The 21,033-nt window shown below is 45.3% G+C and overlaps 1 protein-coding gene across 1 annotated transcript in view; it reads right to left on the bottom strand.

Annotated features, from left to right (window-relative positions):
* Nucleotides 1-21,033, bottom strand: part of Igf1r (insulin like growth factor 1 receptor) — a 278,425-nt gene that overhangs the window by 59,126 nt on the left and 198,266 nt on the right. Inside the window, exons 3-4 of the mRNA XM_038313638.1 lie at nucleotides 6,304-6,616; nucleotides 1,201-1,352 (exon numbers count right to left, since the gene is read on the bottom strand). Of these exons, the coding sequence (XP_038169566.1) occupies nucleotides 1,201-1,352; nucleotides 6,304-6,616 (465 nt within the window). The remainder of the gene's footprint in view (nucleotides 1-1,200; nucleotides 1,353-6,303; nucleotides 6,617-21,033) is intronic.

Genomic DNA, 21,033 nt, shown 5'->3' with positions numbered 1-21,033 from the left:
AATCCCCTCATCACCATCACGAAAAAAGGTTAGAAGGGAGAAGACTGCGGGTTTGTGCTGCCACTGATGGGAATTAATGTCTGTGAATGCAATTCTGAAGCAGTGTACCACAAACTCTGTCTCTATTGCAAGTCAAAGGGAGGCAGCAGGGCTTGGACTGAATGAAGTTTGAGTAGCAGGTGGCACATTGTTGTGGAAAATTATTTTAAGGTGTGTTTTGTTTAGGCCACATTTGATTATCTCTGTGAAGTTGTGTTTTTTTTTTTTTTTTTTTTTTTTTTTGCCTGTCTGAAACACCCAATGATCTAATATAGAGCTGAACAGCCAATAGCAAGGCAGGAGAAAGGATAGGTGGGGCTGGCAGGCAGAGAGGATAAATAGGAGGAGAAATCTGGGAAGAGACTAGGAGCAAGGCAGAACAAGAAGAGGAGGACATTAGGGGCCAGTTATACAGCAAGCCATGGAGAAGTAAAGAAAGGAATAAAGGGAAAGGCCCCAAGGGAAAAGGAAGTTGGGATAATGTAAGTTAAGATAAGGCTGGCAAGAAACAAGCCAAGCTAAGGCTGGGCTTTCATAACTAAGAATAAGCAACCATGTGTGATTTATTTGGAAGCGGGTGGTGGGTCCCCCCCAAAGAATCAAAAAAAGTAGAAAAGTAAAGAGTCAAAGAGTAAAAAAAAAAATCACCGCATACACAATAGCATATCTTTCGAGCTCTCAGAAGTAAGCCTGGAGACCCACCATTCTTTAAGACTTCTTAAAAACTCAGATTGGTACATTCTTCCTTTTGCTCAGTCTCAACAGACGCAAGCAGGCCAAACTCTCTGGGCTCACTGATGTGTGGACTCAGTGGCAGCTCGGGCAGGCTGACTCACGGGTCTGATCGGTCCGTGTCCGCGTCCGCTGAGGTGTGTGTGTGTGTCAGGACGGGCCTCTCCTGTGTATGATTTGGCTAACAGAAAGATGAGGGCTGATCCTCTCTACAGGAATACACTCTGGGCTAAGGGCTCAAACACAGGCTGCCTTTCAATCTGGACTTTTATCTTCCAGGGAAACTCAGGGGAGAGACGTCACACAAGAGGCTTACTTACACCCCACGCGGTTTTCCTAAGCCTGTATTTTGGCTGTGACGAAGGGACAGGGCAACAATGCAGTAAACCAAGGGTTCGAGCCACTGGTCTGGTGGGATGGAATACTCACTGCCTCGCCGGATATTGATAAGCAAGTTGCCCTTCAAGATGGTGCAACCTTGGAGCATCTGAGCCGACGTCACTGAATCGATGGTTTTCGTTTTCTTTTCTTCATCGCCACAGACTTTGGGGCAGGGGCCTTCACAGGGGATACAGTACATGCTGTGGAAGATAAGAGAGTGGACCAAAACCACACAATTGAGCTTAACTTCCCTACATAAAAAGACAGAGAAGTAAGTAAGAAGGCTTTCTGTTTGTTATGACAACAGCATTTCATGAGGGAACCGTTCTGAGGTATCCAAGTGATCACGCAGAATCTCCTCCACAGGCCTAGCCATTCAAGCAGCGACCACAAGAAGGGAACACATACCGAGGAGGAGGAAAGCATGTTGCTTGTTTTTAGACAAAACACATGATCCATGCAAGAAGCATGTGGGTATCATAGGCTTGTGACTGGGGAGCCAGCTGGTCCATGTGGGAGAGACAGACTCACAGAAAGGCATTCTGGGGCTCTGGAAAAGTGGAACTGCTTTCTGTTGAGACCCCGACCTGCACACCAGGGGAGGCTGGGAAAACTGGCACAGGCAGGGAAGAGATAGCAGTGTCAGATTCCCAAAGTCAGGGTGTATAAAAGCCCAGGGAGGGATTCCAACAGGCACGAGGCACAGTGCAGGCCCATTATTTTCTTGCTAAGGCACAAGTGAGATTATACTTGACAGTGCTCTGCAGAAACTTGTAAATTGATCCAAATGTTGTTTTGCTGCACATACAAGAAAAGCCAGGAACTTCCTCCGCTCTGTAATGAGGTCCTGGTCCAAATGCTTCCCGGAGCGCCACACACCACCAGGAGCCAGAAGGAGTGGTGTGCTCCCTGCTTACGGATCATCATTTAGGAAACAGCAAAGAAAATGCTAAGCCTGGGGCTACACTTTCTGAGATCTTAGCTGTAAACAGAAAAAGGGCTGTGAAGCTGGGTCGATTTCTGAATGAACCAAATGATACAAACTGGGGGTGTGTGGCACAGTGTTACATTCAAATTATTGTTCTTAAATGAGCCTATGAAAACTTCATGAAGAGAAAGAAAACCAGTGTAAAATTAGAGCTGCTTTTACTAAAGTCCTTCATCCTTTCTCAAAATACAGAGTTTGCCAGGCAGTGGTGGCGTATGCCTTTAATCCCAGCACTTGGGAGGCAGAGGCCGGTGGATCTCTGTGAGTTCGAGGCTAACCTGGTCTACAAGAGCTAGTTCCAGGACAGGCTCCAAAGCTTCAGAGAAACTCTGTTTTGAAAAACAAAAACAAACAAACAAACAAACAAACAAAAAAGCTTGCAGGTAACCAACAGTTCTCTGGTATCTTCCTATTTCTGGTTACGGGAGTGTGGTTGAGGTTTGCAGGGGTCCTTTGGGAATTGGACTGAGCTAGTCAAAGTGGGGGACAGTTGGTTTTCCATAATACCACAAGCAACATCTTGTGGTGTCTGAATATTAATAGCCCCCATGGGCCCATGTATTTGAACACTCAGCCCCTAGTTGGTAGAACTGTTTGGGGAGGATGGGGAGGTGTGGCCTTGTGGGAGGAGGTGTGTCAGTGGGAAGGGGTGGGCTTTGAAGGTTCCAAAGACTCATGCTGAATTCTCAGCGTCCACTCCCACTCCATATCCTGGGTTCTAGCCTTTGAAGCCATAAGCCAAATTAAACATATATGTTTATAAGTTGCCTTGGTCACGGCGTTTTATCACAGCAACAGAAGGGAAACCAAGATGGTTCACATTTCTAGCCTGGGGAGGGGCTTTCTTCTGAACTTTCTTTGTGCTCTGTTTTTCTAATTTAACTATCCACTCTAGCGCCCCCTAAAACACACACTGAATAACTACAGCTTCATATACAGAGTTGCAAAGACAGTACAGAATACCCATGTACCCTTTCCCTAACTGCCCATTGTTACATCTTACACAATGACAATCCAGTAATTAAAATCAAGAACCCAGCCATTAGTGGGGGTCCTATGCATTTTTCCATCTGTCTAGATAGGCTTTGAAAATCCCCACTGCAATCAAGATCCAGGCCAACTCCAACATTACAAAGTCCTCCCTTCTGTTACCCATATATAGCTAACCTCTGCCTAACCCAGACCTCACTACCCCTAACTCCTGGGAATTGCTAGACTGTTCCCCACCTTTAATCGGGGATCATTACATAAATACAGTTATAAAGTACATGGCTTCTGAGACTGGTATACTTCACACTGTCTATAATATCCTCGAACCTCAATCTTTTCATTGCTGAGTAATATTCCATGGTTGGAGGTAACACAGCACACTCTACTGCCTTTTACAGGGCACCTGAGTTGTCCTCAGTTCCGGGTGCTACAACTAAAGAAGTCATGCACAGCCATATGCAGTAAACGTTCAGGGTCAACGTGACTGGCCTGTAAGGTAATGCCAAGCTTGTTCCTCCCCTATTTTTTTTTTTCAAACAGAAAAATCTGAACTATACCCCCTTTGTTAAAATGTCTAGGTATCCTTTAGCACTTATAAATGTTTTATAAGGACATGTTCGGATTATATATTTACAGTGTAAGTTTCCTAAACTTCATTCTGGCACTGACAAAGTATAAACAGTGTTTTAGAAACACTTTCAGGTGAGTGCTACACAGGCTTCAAAGGCCGAGACAAGGTCAGCTATTGTTTCTTGGTGGTGTTTTACTTTACAATGGAAAAGACTGTGAGAACGGGCAGGGAGCAATGGCCCAGTGCTGTAAGACCGCACTGCAGGGAAGGAGAACCAACTCCTAGGGATACCTAGCACTCTACTGTGTGTTGCAGCAAAGCTGAATGCCTTTGAGTAGAGAGAGGAAATAAAATGGCAGGTCAAAGATGATACCATAGTGAGTCCACCGACCAGCTAGCTCTCCTTTGCCACTCCCAGTCCTACAAGGAAGGCAGATTGTGGCTGAGCATCTACCTGCTGCCAGACACTGGTCTTTGTCTCAAGATGCGGACTAGTACAATAGTTTTATATCCTAACACCGTGATTGTTTGGATCGAGAGTGCCCTCAAAGGCCCATTCTTTAATAGCTTAATCGTCAGCTTGATAAAGGTAGGGCCTACTGGAAGGTCTATCAGTCCTTGATACATGCCCACAAGCAATGCAACCAATCAATCTTGGACCAAAACATCCAAAACCATGAGCTAAAGCCCATCATCATCATCATCATCATCATCATCATCATCATCATCATCATCATCATCATCTTTTTCTCCTTATCTCCAAGACAGGGTTTCTCTGTGTAGCCCTGGCTGGCCTGGAGCTTACTCTGTAGACCAGGCTGGCCTTGAACTCACAGAAATCCACCTGCCTCTGCTTCCTGGGTGCTGGGATTAAAGGCATGTGCAACCATGGCCCTGCTAACTCTCTCTTTCTCTTTTTTTTAAATCAAAGCATTTTGTCACAGTAACAGAAAGCTGACTAACAGAGACTGCCGACACATGAGTAAAATATGGCAGACTTAAGGTTGGTAGACCATTTTATACAATTCTGCATCATTATAGCCCCTGGATTACTTATTTTAAATAGCTAATCCTTTCCTTTTTACTGTTATAATACTAGTGTTCTAATTGAACAGGTAGAAATTTGCGTTACTTCTTAGCATTATGAAAGAAAATGCAATCTTTGATTATATATAATATATATTATAGAGACATTTCCAAATACTACAACAGAAATGGAGTCTTCTTACTGAAGATGTGATGGGTTAGCTTTTATAAAAAGTGACTAGCAAAACCATACATTTTGCACTTGCAGCATTGTTAGCCACGCTGGGAACTGGACTGCAGGCCTTCTATGTGCCATGAAATGGATCTAGGCCTCCCTTAAAATCTGGGATCTGGGTCTAGGACCCCCACCACCACAAGATGGGGTTCTGGATCTAGGATTTCCCACAGGCCGGGGACTGGTTTGAGGGTCTCCCATGGCCAAGCATGAGCTGCATTCAGCCTAGCTCTTTTGAGGAAGCCAGAAGTTTATCTGTGTGTACAGCATAGGAGGCAGGGCAAGAATGACCACCTTCCCCCAAGCCCTGTGTTCTGTGCAGGGATGGGAACAGCAACTCCAGACTTCTGATTGTCCTTTGTCTCCAGAGTTATAAACCCTGTTTTCAAGAACCCTAGCCCCTGGCACGTTTGTGGACAGAACACTTGTTCAGTAGGAACATCTCTGTTTCCTCGGCGAAGCCTCAGCGTCCAGGACGGAAAGAGAGCGGCCACCAAAGGGGCAGGGCTTAGAGGAAGGAGGTCTGGCAGGAAACATGGCTGACCTGACTGCTAGTTCATGTCTAGAGATCAGGCGTCTACGGAGGAGTGGAGACCTGTCCCTGGGCTGCACAAGTGCCGGTGAGGTCTTGTCTTCCTCCTTCCCTCTCACAGTGTCAAAGCTCTCACCGGGCAAGCCAGGGAGGAGTGTCTGTAGTTAACAGTTGCTACCTCTCAGACTTCAGCTCTGCAGGTGCACAGGGAGCAAGGCTATCTGGACACCTGGATAGCGGCTAATTCATTCTTTCTTTTTTTCTATCTATCTATCTATCAATCTATCAATCAATCTATCAATCTATCTATCTATCTGTCTGTCTGTCTGTCTGTCTGTCTGTCTGTCTGTCTGTCTGTCTATCTATCTATCATCCATCCGTCTGACACCTTGCCAGCAGGCTAATTCTATCTATCTATCTATCTATCTATCTATCTATCTATCTATCTATCTATCTATCTATCTATCTATCATCCATCCACCCATGTTTTTCAAGACAGGGTTTCTCTGTGTAGCTTTCAAGTCTCTTCTGGAACTAGCTATTGTAGACCAGGCTACCCTCGAACTCACAGAGATCCGTTTGCCTCTGCCTCCTGCATACCCACCGCCCTGCTAGTTCTCTCTCTAGTGCTAGCAAGGCACTTCTAAAGAAAACAAAGCCAGTCAACAAAATACGAAAACAGACCATCTCACTAAAATAAGCTCAGCTAGTGCCCTCCGGGAGCCCCATCGGATAAACCTCTGGGTGGTTCCAACCCTCATGGACTATGCAACACAGCACTCCTGGATCCGGGGACAAGAGTCACTGACCTCTGGGTGCTGTTGCGGATGAAGCCTGAGGGACACTCTTGCATGCACTCGCCGTCGTGGATGACAAAGCCATCGGAGTCGCTGCTCTCGGCGTTGGGGATGTTGGCGCAGAAATCGCGGTCCACACAGCGCCAGCCCTCGAACCTGTAGGTGCCAGGCGGGCAGGCAGGCACACACACGCCTTTGTAGTAGTAGTGCCGGCAGGCCACACAGGTGGTGTTGTCGTCGGGCGTATGGCAGCTGCCTAGGCACTCTGGGTGGCAGCATTCATTGTTCTCAGTGCAGGCTCGCTTTCCGCACACGCTTGGGCACACTGTGGGAACAGGGGAAGAGGTCGGTGAGAAGGGCTACATAGCCACCCCGGGTCATCTGCTGCCACCACCAGCACTAAATGGTGTCCCAGGGTCAGGCTAGGAAAGCCACACTTTCTCTGAAATCTGTACAGATAGTGCCATCTGTGAATCCCACACTGGGAGAGGACACAGCACAACCCAAGTCATTTCTCTCTCATGAACCGATTTGCTATGGGATGAACCATTAACTTCTAACAACCCTGACCTTCCCTTTTCTCATCTGTAAAATGGGATGACTATGCCCATTAAAAGGGAGCCCGTGGCACAGGCGAACAGAGAGAAATAGAGACCATATGGGTAACCAGCACTATACGAGGGCTCTCCAGCCCTCGTAAATGCTTGAATCACATACAAAATGCTGTCTGGAATATATTCCACTCCCCTCCCCCGCAGTGATTTAGAGAGGAGGCATAACAAGTATGAAAGTTTGTAGAAGCAATGTCCCACACATGCTCATGGATCTGAGTAATGAGCCCCTAGTTGGTGGCCTGTTGGGAAGGTTATGAAACCTTTAGGAGGAGCGCCCTGCTAGAAGAAGTACTTTGCTGGGGGTCAGGGTTTCTCTGTTTCGTGTGTGTGTGTGTGTGTGTGTGTGTGTGTGTGTGTGTGTGAAATGTGCTCACTTTGTGTTTCCTGCATGACAAGCGTGCCTCATGGTGCTGACACCATGCCTTCCCCGCCATGATGGACTCCATCCCGTCCGGAGCTGTAAGGCCAAAACAGACCCTTTCCTCTCTAACTTACTCTCTCTGAGGACATGTTATCAGAGCAACAGAAAAGCAGCTAATCCAACATGAGACCGATCAAAATGTCTAGGTCACAGCGAACTACAGCCACACACTTCACCGTGTGCCAATGTGTGACCGTGGTCTCCCGCTTCTGAAATCCGGAAAAAGAAACCAAGGATATGCAGAGAGGTGCTCATTTACTCTGAAGGAGGATTAAGCCACAATCGAGGCATCACAGTGTCTTTGGTAATGCCTGTGTCGGCGTGTACCAGCAGCTTCTCTGCACTGCACAACCTTCCAACCACAAGCAAGTCGTTTGATCAGATGGCACAGGATGGTAGAACCCAGGGACCACAGATCCACCATCCACATCCCCAAACAGATGCTCTGCTGTATGATTCCATAAATACATTGTCATGAGCACATAGCATGGCCTGAGAGCCTTACTCATGAACAAGGTATATTCAACAAAGCACGAAATATGGTTAGCATCATATGTTGCGGGGGGGGGGGGATCATTGGAAAACACTATAAAACTATTTTTTTTAACTGAGATGTACCAATGAGTCAAAATTCCATTTTTTTCTTATAAAAAAATACACACTAAAAACAAAAACTAAAGCAAACGAACCCAAACCCCAGCAATCACAGGTCTACACAGCTATTAGCCACATCCAAGAGTTCCTGTGTCATTGCATCTAAAAACAGGCACCAGAATGTCAACACTTCAGTCAGCAGCATCACCTAGTAAGAAAACCAAGGCGTTCTCATGGCACTGCCAAGGCATAAGTAATCCTTGCATTCTTCTCGAAAGACATCCCCCTGCAGAAGCATCAGGGCACCCCCCTCCTCCCGTTATTCCCCCTGCAGGAGCATCAGGGCACCCCCTCCTCCCGTTATTCCCCCTGCAGAAGTTTTAGATATTTCACTGAGCATACTGTCTGTCATCCCTATGCCTTCCAGACTCCACTAAGGCTAGAGTACGGTTGTGCGTCTGAAGTTCTGTGCGATGGGATATAAGCCAATTTTTTTTACTGGAACATGCCTTAAAAAAAAAAAAACAAGACACGGACCTTCATCTTCCTTGCTGGCTGCAACACAGACATAATGCGTAGATATTCATGCAGCCATCTCGGACCATGAGGTAACACATGGAGGTGTGAGATCAAAGGAACTTGGCCTCTCACGATGGTGGAGGCTCTAGACCAGCAGCTGACAGCCTGTGGATCCTGATTCCTTTGGGGGAAATCGCCTATCAGATATCCTGCGTATCCTATATATTTACATCACGATTCATAACAAAACTACAGTTTATGAAGTGGGGTCGCCACAACACGAAGAGCTGCATATTAAAGGGTCGCAGCATTAAGAAGATTGAGGAGTCACTGATCTAGACTTCTCACTGGGATGTTGACCTTTGAACTTCTCCAGGTAACCAACTTCTATCTATCACATACAACTGAACTACCCACAAATAAGACCTTCATTTAAAGCCATGCACCAGAGAAGGAAAGCCTTCTCAGCTGGCTTATGACATTTCTTTATGAAAACAAGTGTCTGGCTATTTTAGAACGTCCACTCTAGCCCACAAATAAGCAGGAGTTAATTATCTCTGGTCACACGGGAAGAAAACATGCTGCAGGAGCCCCTAATGCTGGAATAGACACTGCCTGCCATAGCAATGATCTTGAAGACGGTAAAATGGATTTCACTTTTTTAGCCTACCATGTCTTTAGCTTCACACACTATTACTGATTCTTTCACTCAAAGATGACATAGTTGAAGATGATATAGATTTATTATTTAATTAAATATACATGTTGCATAGGTTACATCAAGGTTTGAGGTCTAAACGAACACTGAAGGTGTTTGTGTTGATTTCAGTTTATAATCCATCAGCAACAGAAGTGAATTGATCCATTCTGCACTTATTTATCCACCGAGTATTGACTGGATGTACGCTACACCTGTGTGCCAGGCAACTGTATACCCTGGTCAGTGGCAGTCCCTGAGCTCAAGGAAAGGACAGCACAGCACAGCAGGGAAGCGGGGAGGAGTAGAGGCACATGGTGTTCCTAATGCGCTGAGTGTCAGAGATGGTAACACTGGCACTGAAAAGCAGAAGGATGGTGGGACGGAGCATCAAGACCACTCCTCAGAGGGTCTCCATGTAAACACGGGCTGGGATGCTGTTGGGAATAGAATGGGGTCGGCTCAGGGAGGCACCACAGGCAACCGACTGGTGGATATTAGGCAGGGGTTTTCATCCTAGAAAGCCGTCAGGCTGTCAATGTGGTGTGACGACCACAGTGGGCAGACATTAGAATGACCAGAGGAAAGGAATCTGCTGCCGATTATGCCATCCCTCTATGGCGCACACAGAGTAACACATCCACAAAGTTCAGTCTCACTAGCTATAGCCTCCCTGGTAGAACCATCCTACCATCCACCACCACCATGCTCTGTGATGTGAGAGGAGGGAAAACAGATTAGGAATCCCACCACTATCATCAGAGATTATTAACAGGACTAAATGTCAACTCATGGACCTCTTACTTAATTACACAGGAACGGAAATGACACATCAAAAAGAGAGTAAGGTCAAATGGCTTTGTAGTAGAAAAGCCTCTATCATATAAAAACAGGGGAATAGGGATGGAGAGATGGCTCAGTGGTTAAGAGCATTGCCTGCTCTTCCAAAGGTCCTGAGTTCAATTCCCGGCAACCACATGGTGGCTCACAACCATCTGTAATGAAGTCTGGTGCCCTCTTCTGACATGCAGACAGAACACTGAATACAAAATAAATGAATAAATCTAGAAAGGAAGGAAGGAAGGAAGGAAGGAAGGAAGGAAGGAAGGAAGGAAGGAAGGAAGGAAGGAACGAACGAACAAAGAGAACGTGTTGAGTCCTATTCCATGCCTTTGATGGGAACTTTGTCCCAACCAAGAAGAGTAAAGTTAGAACACTGTCCTTACAGATGAAACTATTTTTTAAAGCAGATGCCAGATCAATGGACTCCTTAACACTGAGTGGGGCCGACTGCGAACAAATGCACATCCAAGATGCTATAGGGGGATAGCAAAGGGGTATGCAGAGGAAGAGAAGAAGATAGAGGACAGACTCCAGAAATCTGTGGTGGCTACCGGGAAGAAAGTGGTGGTTCCTCTCTCTAGCAAACAGGATCCAGGAGGCAGCAAGAGAACACAGGAACGTTCGGGATTAGAGAGCCCTGGAGCCAGCCTCAGAAGCCTGCTGTAAATTTTGTCTCATCTCGATGTATATAAATATTATTAGTGTTCAGGACTATTAAGGGATTTCTTGAAAAGCCCAGGGCAGCGCGTCTCGCCAGCAGATGGATGGCTGCTCTACATGAGTGCCAAACTTAAAATTTAGTGCAGTAACCAAATTTCCAATTACAGCACTATAGGGGAAAGGAGGGGACCTCTTCCCCAGCTCCCGAGGAGGAGCTCATGGGCATGGTTAAAAGGGCAGCTCGACCTTAAACAGAGAAAACGGAAGCTGCTGTACACTAATGCACACAGGAAAGCAAATTCATTTTGCTCATGAGACCATTCTATTCCTTGGAATTCATTTGTACAGGGATAACAATAAAAACAAAAACTTATTGAAACAGCCCCCAAAAGCCACAACACGTCCTGTGTCAATGACCAGACAGACAAGTTCAGAGTCAGTGCGCATATTTTAAAACTCCTTCTCTTCATATTTCTTTAGGAGACAAAAATGGAGTCTTGCACACCAACCTCTGACTCTCTTTTTCCCCAGAATCCTTGCATTTACTAAATTCTGATTTCTTTTTAACCTGTTTGCTTGTGTCAGTAAATTCTTTACTGACTGCAAGCTCTAAGAAACTGTATCTCAAAGTACAGATGCTAACGTTCTTTGCCAGAAGATGGGCATCTCAACTTTTCATAAGGGAAAGAGGGGTCCCTTGGCAACACAGTTTTTACTGCCCAATTTATTTTAACCCAAGTAACTGCTGAGGGACAGAGCTGGCCTGAGGATGTTGAAGTTAAAGCTTCCGAGTTGAACACGGAAAGAAGAAGGTAACAGAAACTGTCTAACAGGAGGGAAGTAGAGCCTAGGGAGTGGGCAGCAGTGAACAGGTGCTGTGAGCGCTGTTGGAGCCCACAGGGAGTACGGCACCACCGAACATCCAACACAGCTGTAGTCCAAACTCTAGTTTGGGGTTAAAAAGCTACTTTTGTATCAGCCTGCAAGTCCCTCTGGGAAAGAATCCACACATTCATTGGAACCCTGCTCCTAGGGCTTCCAGAGGGTTCCCCAGGCTCAAAACCGTGCCCTTAAGTCCTGTCTACACAGGACCTGGCCGTCTAGTTCCGAAGAAGCCTTTCTTGCTTCTTTACTACAACCAAGCATTCTACGGGAGAGAGTGCAGATAAGCCTTGAATGGACCAGCGGCCGACCTTGGAGGCATCCTGCCCAGTAGCTAAAAATGCAGACTCCTCCATCATCTGTCCTCTCTCCTTCCCTTTCTTCTTCTCCCATAGATTTAGTTGGGAGCCAATCTGGCTCCTTCCAAAGCACGAGCACTTAAAATACTCAGGATCAGAATGTTAACTGTTGTTGACTGTTTTGCTCTTTTTATTCTTGGGGGGGGGGTGGGGTGGGGGGCTTACCACCCAGTTCCCAAATAAAAATCACACATGGAGATTTATTTATTTTTATCAACATTATTATTTTTAATGAGTGCCCAGCCTTAAGCTTGGCTTGCTGCTATTCAGCTTTGCTTAAATTATTCTGACTACTTTTTACCTCTGGGCTTTTTCTTTTTCTTACTTCTTTTTTCACTCGCTATGTGGCTGGCCCCTTGCTCTCTCTTTGCTCCTCCTCTCTTCCCAGATTTCTCCTCCTAGTTATACTCTCTGCCTGCCCGCCCCACCTATCCTTGCTCCTGCCTCGTTATTAGCTATTCAGCTCTTTATTAGACCATCAGGTGCTTTAGACAGGCAAAGAATCACAGCTCTACAGAGTTAAACAGATGCAAGCATAAACAAAAGGAACACACCTTTAAGTAATATTACCCAACAGATAATAATGCATTTGTTTTTAGAGACATATGCACTTTATTTTATGTGAATGGGTGTTTTGCCTGCATGCATACATGTGTACCACATTCATGTCTGGTGCCCAGGGGTTAGAAGAGGGTGTGAGATCCCCTGGAACCAGAGTTACAGATGAGTGTGAACCAACCATGTTAGAGCTAGGAACCTGACCTGGGTCTTCTGCAAGGGCAACCAGTGCGAACAACTGCACAGCCATCTCCCCGGTCTCCTAATAATAATGTGTTTGCAGAGTTCTCAGACTCAACCAGGGTGCCAAGGGCCAAGGGACAGAATTTAACCACGGTTGGACAACACTTTCTGTTTGGTCCTCAAATTAACCAGCGAAGAGGCTTCTCATGATGCCTGCATCATGCCTTGCTGCCTTCCATGGAAGGGAGAGATGGGCCAGGAACTCAGGATTCCTTGCAGTTTGGTTGGAAGTTGTAGTTCCCAAAGAACAAATGTCTTTATGGGCAGGAACTGTGCTTGACTGTAGAGAAGGGGCATGGGCCCATGGTGGACATATGGAGGAGACATCCTGGCTGGGACCTGTGCTGTGTCTACCCAGCACCCTTACAAGTGCATCAAATGCTCTCAATTTATAAAATAGTCTTCATTCTGCCCTCCTATCATCTCTCCTCACATTGTTCTTCCCAATCCTATCACCCCAAAGATATCACTATGACTTGAATGCATCTCTGGAAATTATGTTGCATTTTGGCTGTTGATTGTAGTGATTAAGACATCTAACTAAAATTTGTATGTTGGGGGTAGGTTCTTTGGAGAGCATTAGCATTAGATGCTAATAAGGATGGGACATCATTAGGACAGTAGTGGCTTTATCATAAGGAGAAGCAGGCAAGCTCAGTATGTGATGCCTTGGCCACGCCACCATGCAGCAGGAAGGTCCTCATTAGAGGCTGACACCATGTTCTTGAACTTCTCAGTCTCCGGAAGTATGAAAAATAAATGTATTTTCTTTACAAATTATCTACCATCAGGCATGTCAAGTAAGACAAGGATCCATCAAAAGAGGAATGAAGCACTGGTGATCAAAGTTTCTCAGGCTCCGACAGCCACTGAACTGCATCTAGCAAGGTCTGCGGGCTCAGTGGAAAGGCTTAAATCATAAAGCAAAACTAAATAGTGCTATTATACACAGAGGGGAGGGAGACACAAGAGACAGAGAATAAGGACAAGGAGCAAAGAGAACGCTTTCTTCAAAAGGAAGACAAGAACTTAACAAGTTTACGGTCCTTGCAGTGTCTAATGGAGAACCCCGCCACCTCACTGCTTAGAAGGCACCCAGACTTTCAAAAAATGCTGAAGCAAGTGTCTGACTGGAGGATTGTAGCCGCTATCCAGCCAGTTACACAGCAGAAGAACATTCACGTGGCAACCAGTGTCTGAAAAGTTCATGCAGAAAATCACACTGGCAACAGTATTCTCTATCTAATGCCAAAAACCAAACCAAACCAAACGAAACACCTCCTTTTCTGGAGGGACTGAAGGCAGGTCCAACGGAGATGTCATTTTAAGTCAGAATCCAAAATACTTCCGTTTCTATTTGAACTGAAAGGCTGTAACAGATCAAGGCCTTCCAGAGAAAAAGCGCACTTGTGGAGAACACTCCTGGTGCATCCCAAGCTGGTTAGCAGGACCACAGATGCTTTTCTGATCTGTTTGCATGCTAGCCATGAGAGCTCTCCTTATTGACTTTCAAAGGGTTCTCCACTCAGTTTGGGCTGGCTGGCTTCATACCACGAAGACCCCTAGACACTGCAACTAGACTCGGGGAATTTCTCGACTCTTGAGGTGTATGTAGAGGGGGTAACAAGTCACACATTGTTTTTCCCTACTACTCCTTTCTGGCTTTGTTCTCTGCTCTCCCCAACCTTCAAAGTTTTGCTTTCTAGGCAGCAAGTCACAGAAAGCCAGAGTCACAAGGAAGTTTACAGGTAGGTCCCCATCTTAACTCCAGATACCTCTACAAAGCCCTACACAGTGCTTTCAAGCAACACTAAAGAAGCCCACTGCTTTCCAGGCAGTGCCCCTCAATGATTAGACAGCACCGATCTTGAACTGGTTCCCCCACGCAAAGAGTCCTTCTTGTAGAGCACACTCCCCAGGTGCTTAATGAAGGTCTGGCACGTGGGGGCGCATGCTGCTCTCTTGACCGTACATACAACCCCATTCGAACAGCACAGAAGCAGTTTCAACAGTGTAGAATATGCTGAGACTGAAGGACCAACTCTGGTCTTCCATGCCCAAGGCAACTTAATCAGACTCAGGTCTGAAAAGCAAGGGCACGTGCATACTCAGTGGCCTCGTTCTGAGCTTCTAATCACTGAAAATTCCCAGGTCATCCTTACCATAATAGCTAATTGAGTCTCTCTTGCATAAATGTAATTTATACCACAGAGGCGAAATACAAGTCTGCTTATTAATACAGAGTTAACTTTCAGTGTTATTTCCAATATGCCCGATGATACTTTAGGCATGTTATTTATATACGTTATTTAATCCCCCTGACAATCACACAGGGTAGAAATCATTCACTTGTAGATGACCAAATTGGAGACAACTGAGAGATTAAATACCTCATGCAAGGGCATCAGGCTGCTGGGCTTCAGGCTGGACATCACATCCAGAGTCCCCAGGCAATGATGGTAGCCTTCCCATATGTCCCCCATGGTGGTATGGTGGCATCTCTATGCATTTCTGCTGTCTGAAAGGCATGTTCTAGGGGATGCTTTCACGCTACTTTTCTTTTTAAGCACACACCCATCAGGAAGAAATAAACCACAAGTCCTATCACCATTTCCTACTCTCTGAGGTACGTCCCTCAGTCTGAAGGACAAAACCAAGGAAACACATAGCTGGAAAAGGGGCCAGCACCCAAATGATAATAAAGAGATAACATGTACCAACTCATCTATTTCTCTGTTTATTGAGTTGCAGCCAATGGGAGTCTCGAGGACATTTTTCCATGACAAATTTAAAAGGCTGCGATTTTTTTTCTTTAAAAGACAGGGTTTCTCTGTGTAGCCCTTGCTATTCTGGAACTTGCTAGATAGACCAGGCTGGCCTCAAACTCAGGGTTCTTCCTGCCTCTGTTCCCAGAGTACTGGGATTAAAGGTGTATGCCACCATGCCTGCACACAAGGCTGGATCCTGTTGCTATTTGCAAGGGTCATTGCCAAGTTATACACTGAAGCAGAAGTTTCTCTACTGGAAGATGCACAATGAACATGGCTTATCTGATATGAAATTACTGTGTTAGCATGGAACCAGACCAATAAGATCCAAAAAGGGTACAGGGTCCCTCAGAGTCAGTTCTATCCAATGAAGTTTACTTAATAGTGCTGCTCTATCAGGCTCAGACTTTCAAATGCTCATATGGCCTCTTTTCAAGGGCTTTGCTCAGTCATAGCTCATGCCATACTCAAGAACTACTTACCAAGCTTTAAAACCCATTCACAACACAGAAGCATTCTCTTAGTCCATTCACACAGGTTCAGTAAGATTGAAACTTTATGGAAGAAAAGAAAATTTTCGTCAGGGCCAGTGAGATAGCACAGAAGTAAAGGCACTGGATGTCATTCTGGTGCCTGTCTGATCCCTGGAGGTCACATGGTGGACGGAGAGAATCAACTGCCACAAATAGTTCTGACCTCCACACACACGTTGTGGCAAGTGTGCATCTCCCCCAACGAAATTTCTAAAGTGGGGGAACAGTTCAGTGTGTCTCCCCTTGAGAGAGCACAGTTGGAACGCGCCGAGAAAATAGCGCAGCAGCATCTCGCAGTCCAGGACAGAAGGTAAGCCACAAAGTTCAGCTGCGGAAGCATCTGTGAACGTTTCATTAATGAGCAAAAGAAACAATCGCCTACTGACAATGCCCACGGGATCACCAAAGCCTCAGGAACCAAGCGGTGCTGGGCAGAGTATTGAGAAAATAGGAAAACAAACACTGCAAGAGGGGGTAACAAAGAAGCCCGAAGGAGGAAAGTTATAAATAGCATCGTAAGCCAGAAAGCTGGGCAGGAAGAGTGAAGACAGAGGTGCTGCTGACCCAAAGATGGAGAGCAGAAAATTTCAATGAACAACAAAGGCCAAGAAAGCAGAAAGGGCTCAGCGGCTTTTCTGCTCACTGTGCACTACGAAAATGCCTTTTACTTCCTGCACATTTTTAATCTCTGCTCTCTACTGATATATAATTCACATTATTTTATAATTCAAAGCAGAAAAATCTAGTGGTTTTAAGTGCCTTCGTTGAGTTGTGCAAATACTACCACAATCAATGTTAGAATATTTTCATTGTTCCCAAGAAACCATAACCACCATCCTAACCTCTCCCTAGTGCTGGGCAATGACCAACCTTACTCTTGTCTTCACTGATTTGCCTGCCAGGAGCATTTTACATAATGGAACCAAATAGGTCCTGTGACTTCCTCCTTCCATTTTACACAATGCCTCCAAGGTTCACCCTTGGTGTGGCATCTATGAGTACTTCCTTCCTTCGACTGTGGTTCATGCATTTGGGCTTTCATGATTCACACAGTGGGAAAGTGAGGCTTCTTATTAATGTGTGGTGATAACATCACAGGTACTCTGATTAGAAATGCTAGAAACATTGACAAGTTTTAAAAGGGCAAAGAAGTCAAAGACAAGGATGGTGGACACTGGGGTCCAGAAAAGACCACTGCCCGAGAAGGGTCTATCTGCACCCCCAGAATCTTCGGGTTTACTTAAAGGAAGGGTCTGTAACTCTAGCCACAATAACTTGTGTCATTCCTTTATGGATAGAACTGTCACAGTGGCTTCCTCTGGGGAGGAATGGGTCACCCGCGGTGTGGCGTCCTTCTCTTCTCTGCTCCGCATGCTACCTGTACCACTGACAGAGAATCGAATGCATAAACATGTGCGTTTGGTCTCTGTAGAAATTCCTGACAAACGGATACTGAAACTGCACCCCAGAAGGTTTGCAGAGATGGCAGAGAGGGAAGGAAAGGAGAAACGGCCAACAGTAAAAAAGAAGGCTTTGGTGGGGGAGAACCTCAACCTTATGCTCCTTTATCAGCATTATGTCTTCACACCTGCTGCAGAGACCTTTCAGATCATCTAAAATATGATTCTCCACCCATTTCAAACCCTACATATAGATTTCAAAAGCATAGGCAAGAAATGAAACCCGAGGAGGCTGGCACTGGGGTCAGGACAGGAGGAACCCCCAAGCTGATGAGCCTTGGTCAACAGAGCAGGGCTGCTTCATGGCTGGAGAGTCTCTCTCTCCCACAAAGCTCACAGCACACACACAGTTTTTATGTCTTGAAAGAGGGAGAAAAACAAGAAGTCTCAGCAGAGCGCCGACTCTCTTGCAGTCCCGAGCAGCAGGCTTGAGCACATAAAAGACGCAGATCACTTATGACTGCCTGTCACACATGCTTAAATGGACAAGATGGAAAAATATACCCTTCACACACTTAAAAATTACTCTAAGTTATTTTAAATTTGGAACTGTTTGTATATTCCTTATAAGTTTATAAAACTCACACTGTCTCCCCATGACTAACTACAGTGGAATTGAAGAGAGTATTCTATATTTATAACTCGTCTGCTTGTTCGTGCTTACGGCCCCATTTCCAGTCCCCGTTACTGTACACAGAGTTATGCGAAGTATTGTGGGCTCCTAAATGCTGCTCACTTCCTAACAAGGCAGGCCTGTGTCCCATAGGGGCAACCTGGGGGTTCCTATGATCAAGTGAAGGCTGGGCTCATAGGGGAGGCCTCAAGCATTGTTGCTGAGGCTACAACTCTTAAATTGAGCGGTTGAGCCTATTTTTGGGCAATCACACACCTACCTGGTGATGCTCCAGAGATCTGTATCAATGGTGTGAATTCAGCACTACACACACCCCAGAAACTCAGTGCCTTCGAGCTGTGAGTGAGCCTATGTCACCTCTTCATCTTGATTTCAGTGGAATTACTTGTCCAAAAGGTACAGCGTTTTAATAGCCCGAGCAAAAAGCCCCTCTATACACATAAATGCTTATGTCAAGATAATGAACAGTGCCACCCATAGGGAAACTACTACTTAGAACTGAAGCACACAAGCCTTGTGACGAATTCTGTTGTGAAAAGCAAGAGCATTTGCTGAGAGACTAATGAATGTGTAAGATAACCGTGCTTACAGACTACCCATGGAATTCAGAGGCTACGTGTACATGGGCACGTATCACCTACTCACTTCGCTCCCATAAACAGTAACATCAGTTGCTCTAACGCGGCCTAGCCCCAGCTTGGCAAAAACCATTCCCAGAATCTTCTTTGGAACAGCGCTTCTGCTAACTGTCATATCTCATTTCATACTGCCCCAAGAGAAGCACGTCTCCATTAACAACAAGGAAAAAAAAGAGTTCACAGTCTACTTTCCTTCCTTGTGAGCCATCAGAAGGGAAAACAGGTGCCTCACCTCAGTTCTGTGACTAATTATGAAGCTGGTTTATTTTTATTGCAGCTTTTCTTATTTTCCTGTTTATACCGCTTAATGCCCCCAGATTCATCCCTTTCTGAAATCTTAACTATTTCACTATACACAAGTATGCAGCTTAAATTCTATTGAAACGACCCCTACCATAATCCCATATATGAAGTAAATTACCACCACAAATGAGAATACCTCAGAAACGTATGTGTCTTAGGTAATTCCGTCTCTGTGTGAACGTAGTGAGGTTTACACGAACTAAAATGACTTTGACATCGTTAGCCACAATCTTAACAAAACTGAACTTCCAGGATGCTCGGTTACAGCTCTTAAAAGGAACTTTAAATGCAGCACAGACATCAACAGCTATGGACAGGCAACCTTCAGACGGCTCCTTTACAGCCTCTGCTTGCCACTCCTGTGGTCCTGCTACGCCCCTTCTTCACGGAATGCTTTGGGACTGCTAAACATTTGTGGTTCTCAACCTTCCTAACACTGTGACCCTTTAACACAGTCCCTCATGTATCTGATATATGACCACCAAGGGGTCATGACCCACAGAATGAGAACTGCTGTTTTAGCATATGTGTTACAGTAAATCACCACCATTGGCTTTTCTGTTTAATCAACGTGCTGGCTCCATCCTGCAGTGAAAGTATTTCTTTTACTAGGCTGGGAGTATGACTTAGGTAGGATGCTTGCCTAGCATGCTCAAGGCCCTGGGTTCAACTCCCTACCAAATACTTGTATTACCATGCATGTAGCAATGATAAAAAAAAAATTCAGCTAGACCTTTAAATTATCCAGGATGGCAGAACACAATTGTTTCTGATAATTATACATCCTGGTTAACATAAGACTCAAGAGAACCAGGGTTTTGGACAACCTGTAAAATGCTAGCACCTGCAAAAATACATGGAATGTACAAACTTATCTGATAGTCCAAACGTGCCTAGGGAAAAGTGTGACCGTTGAAATACCATGTTTGGAATATCTTTGCAAAAACTAACTTTAAACATGCACACACCCATACGCTACCTTGGCATGATGGCGCATACATTTAATGTCAGTATGCACGAGGCAGAGGCAGGTGGATCTCTGTGAGTTGGAGGATAGTCTGGTCTACAAAGCAAGTTTCAGGACAAGGCTGTTACACAAAGAAACCCTGTCTTGAAAAACCACACACACACGCACGCACGCACGCACACATGGAAAACAACACTTGTTATTTCCACAGACTTCTGCTGGTTTTTATTTTTCCTGAGTTTTGTGACAGAGGAGATGATAGAGGCAATGCATTTGCTTGAGGGCAAAAGGTATCAACTCTGCTGGAATGCGTTAGAAGTGCGGATGTTCCATATTGGCAATAGGAATCCAATTATTATTCTGGAAATGATCATTTTCTCAACCAGGGTTTTGTTTTTGTTTTTAAATGGGATTTTACACGATGGAAAAAATCACTGAAGGAATCCAAAGTTCAAGATGCTCTCTTTTAAAAAAAAAATTAATAGTTGAGGACTTTTCTGTTATTTTGCTGCTGTTTTTGTCAAGTTGGGTCCAGACTGGGAGCCAACACAGGCACAGTGGGTGGCATGCCAGCTGACAGAGCTATTCAGGTGTAAATGCCAACAGAGATAGGCTCCTTCTGCCTTTTCCAATTAATTAGGGACCGTATGTCTGTAAATTTTTATTTGGTCTCTGAACTATTATCTCCTGATCTCAGCTATCTGGCTCCCTCTAGAGTGTTGTCCAAATTACCAAGAGTATTATATTGCTCAAACCCACCCAATATTATCCTGGGCATGTAAGAGCTAGAGACTGAAACAAAGTATAACAAGACCCTTCTGAAGACTGGGGGAAACTCCAGTCTTTTAGACACAGGTATGGAGTCTGTACAGTCCTGCAAAGTTACCTGAGCCCACTGGGCTGAGGGCAGGGCAGGCCACACCCTGGGAGGTAAGGGTGACTTTGTGCTTCCTTCCTGTTTGAACCTTTACCCCAGCTCCCCTCCTCACACACACCCTTTCATCACCTTCCAGAAAAGCTCTAGAATATCCTCTTGGCTGGTTTTCTCA

The sequence above is a fragment of the Arvicola amphibius genome, chromosome 12 (genome assembly GCF_903992535.2).
Source record: "Arvicola amphibius chromosome 12, mArvAmp1.2, whole genome shotgun sequence".
NCBI lineage: Eukaryota > Metazoa > Chordata > Mammalia > Rodentia > Cricetidae > Arvicola > Arvicola amphibius.
This window is presented reverse-complemented; position numbering and strand designations above follow the sequence as displayed.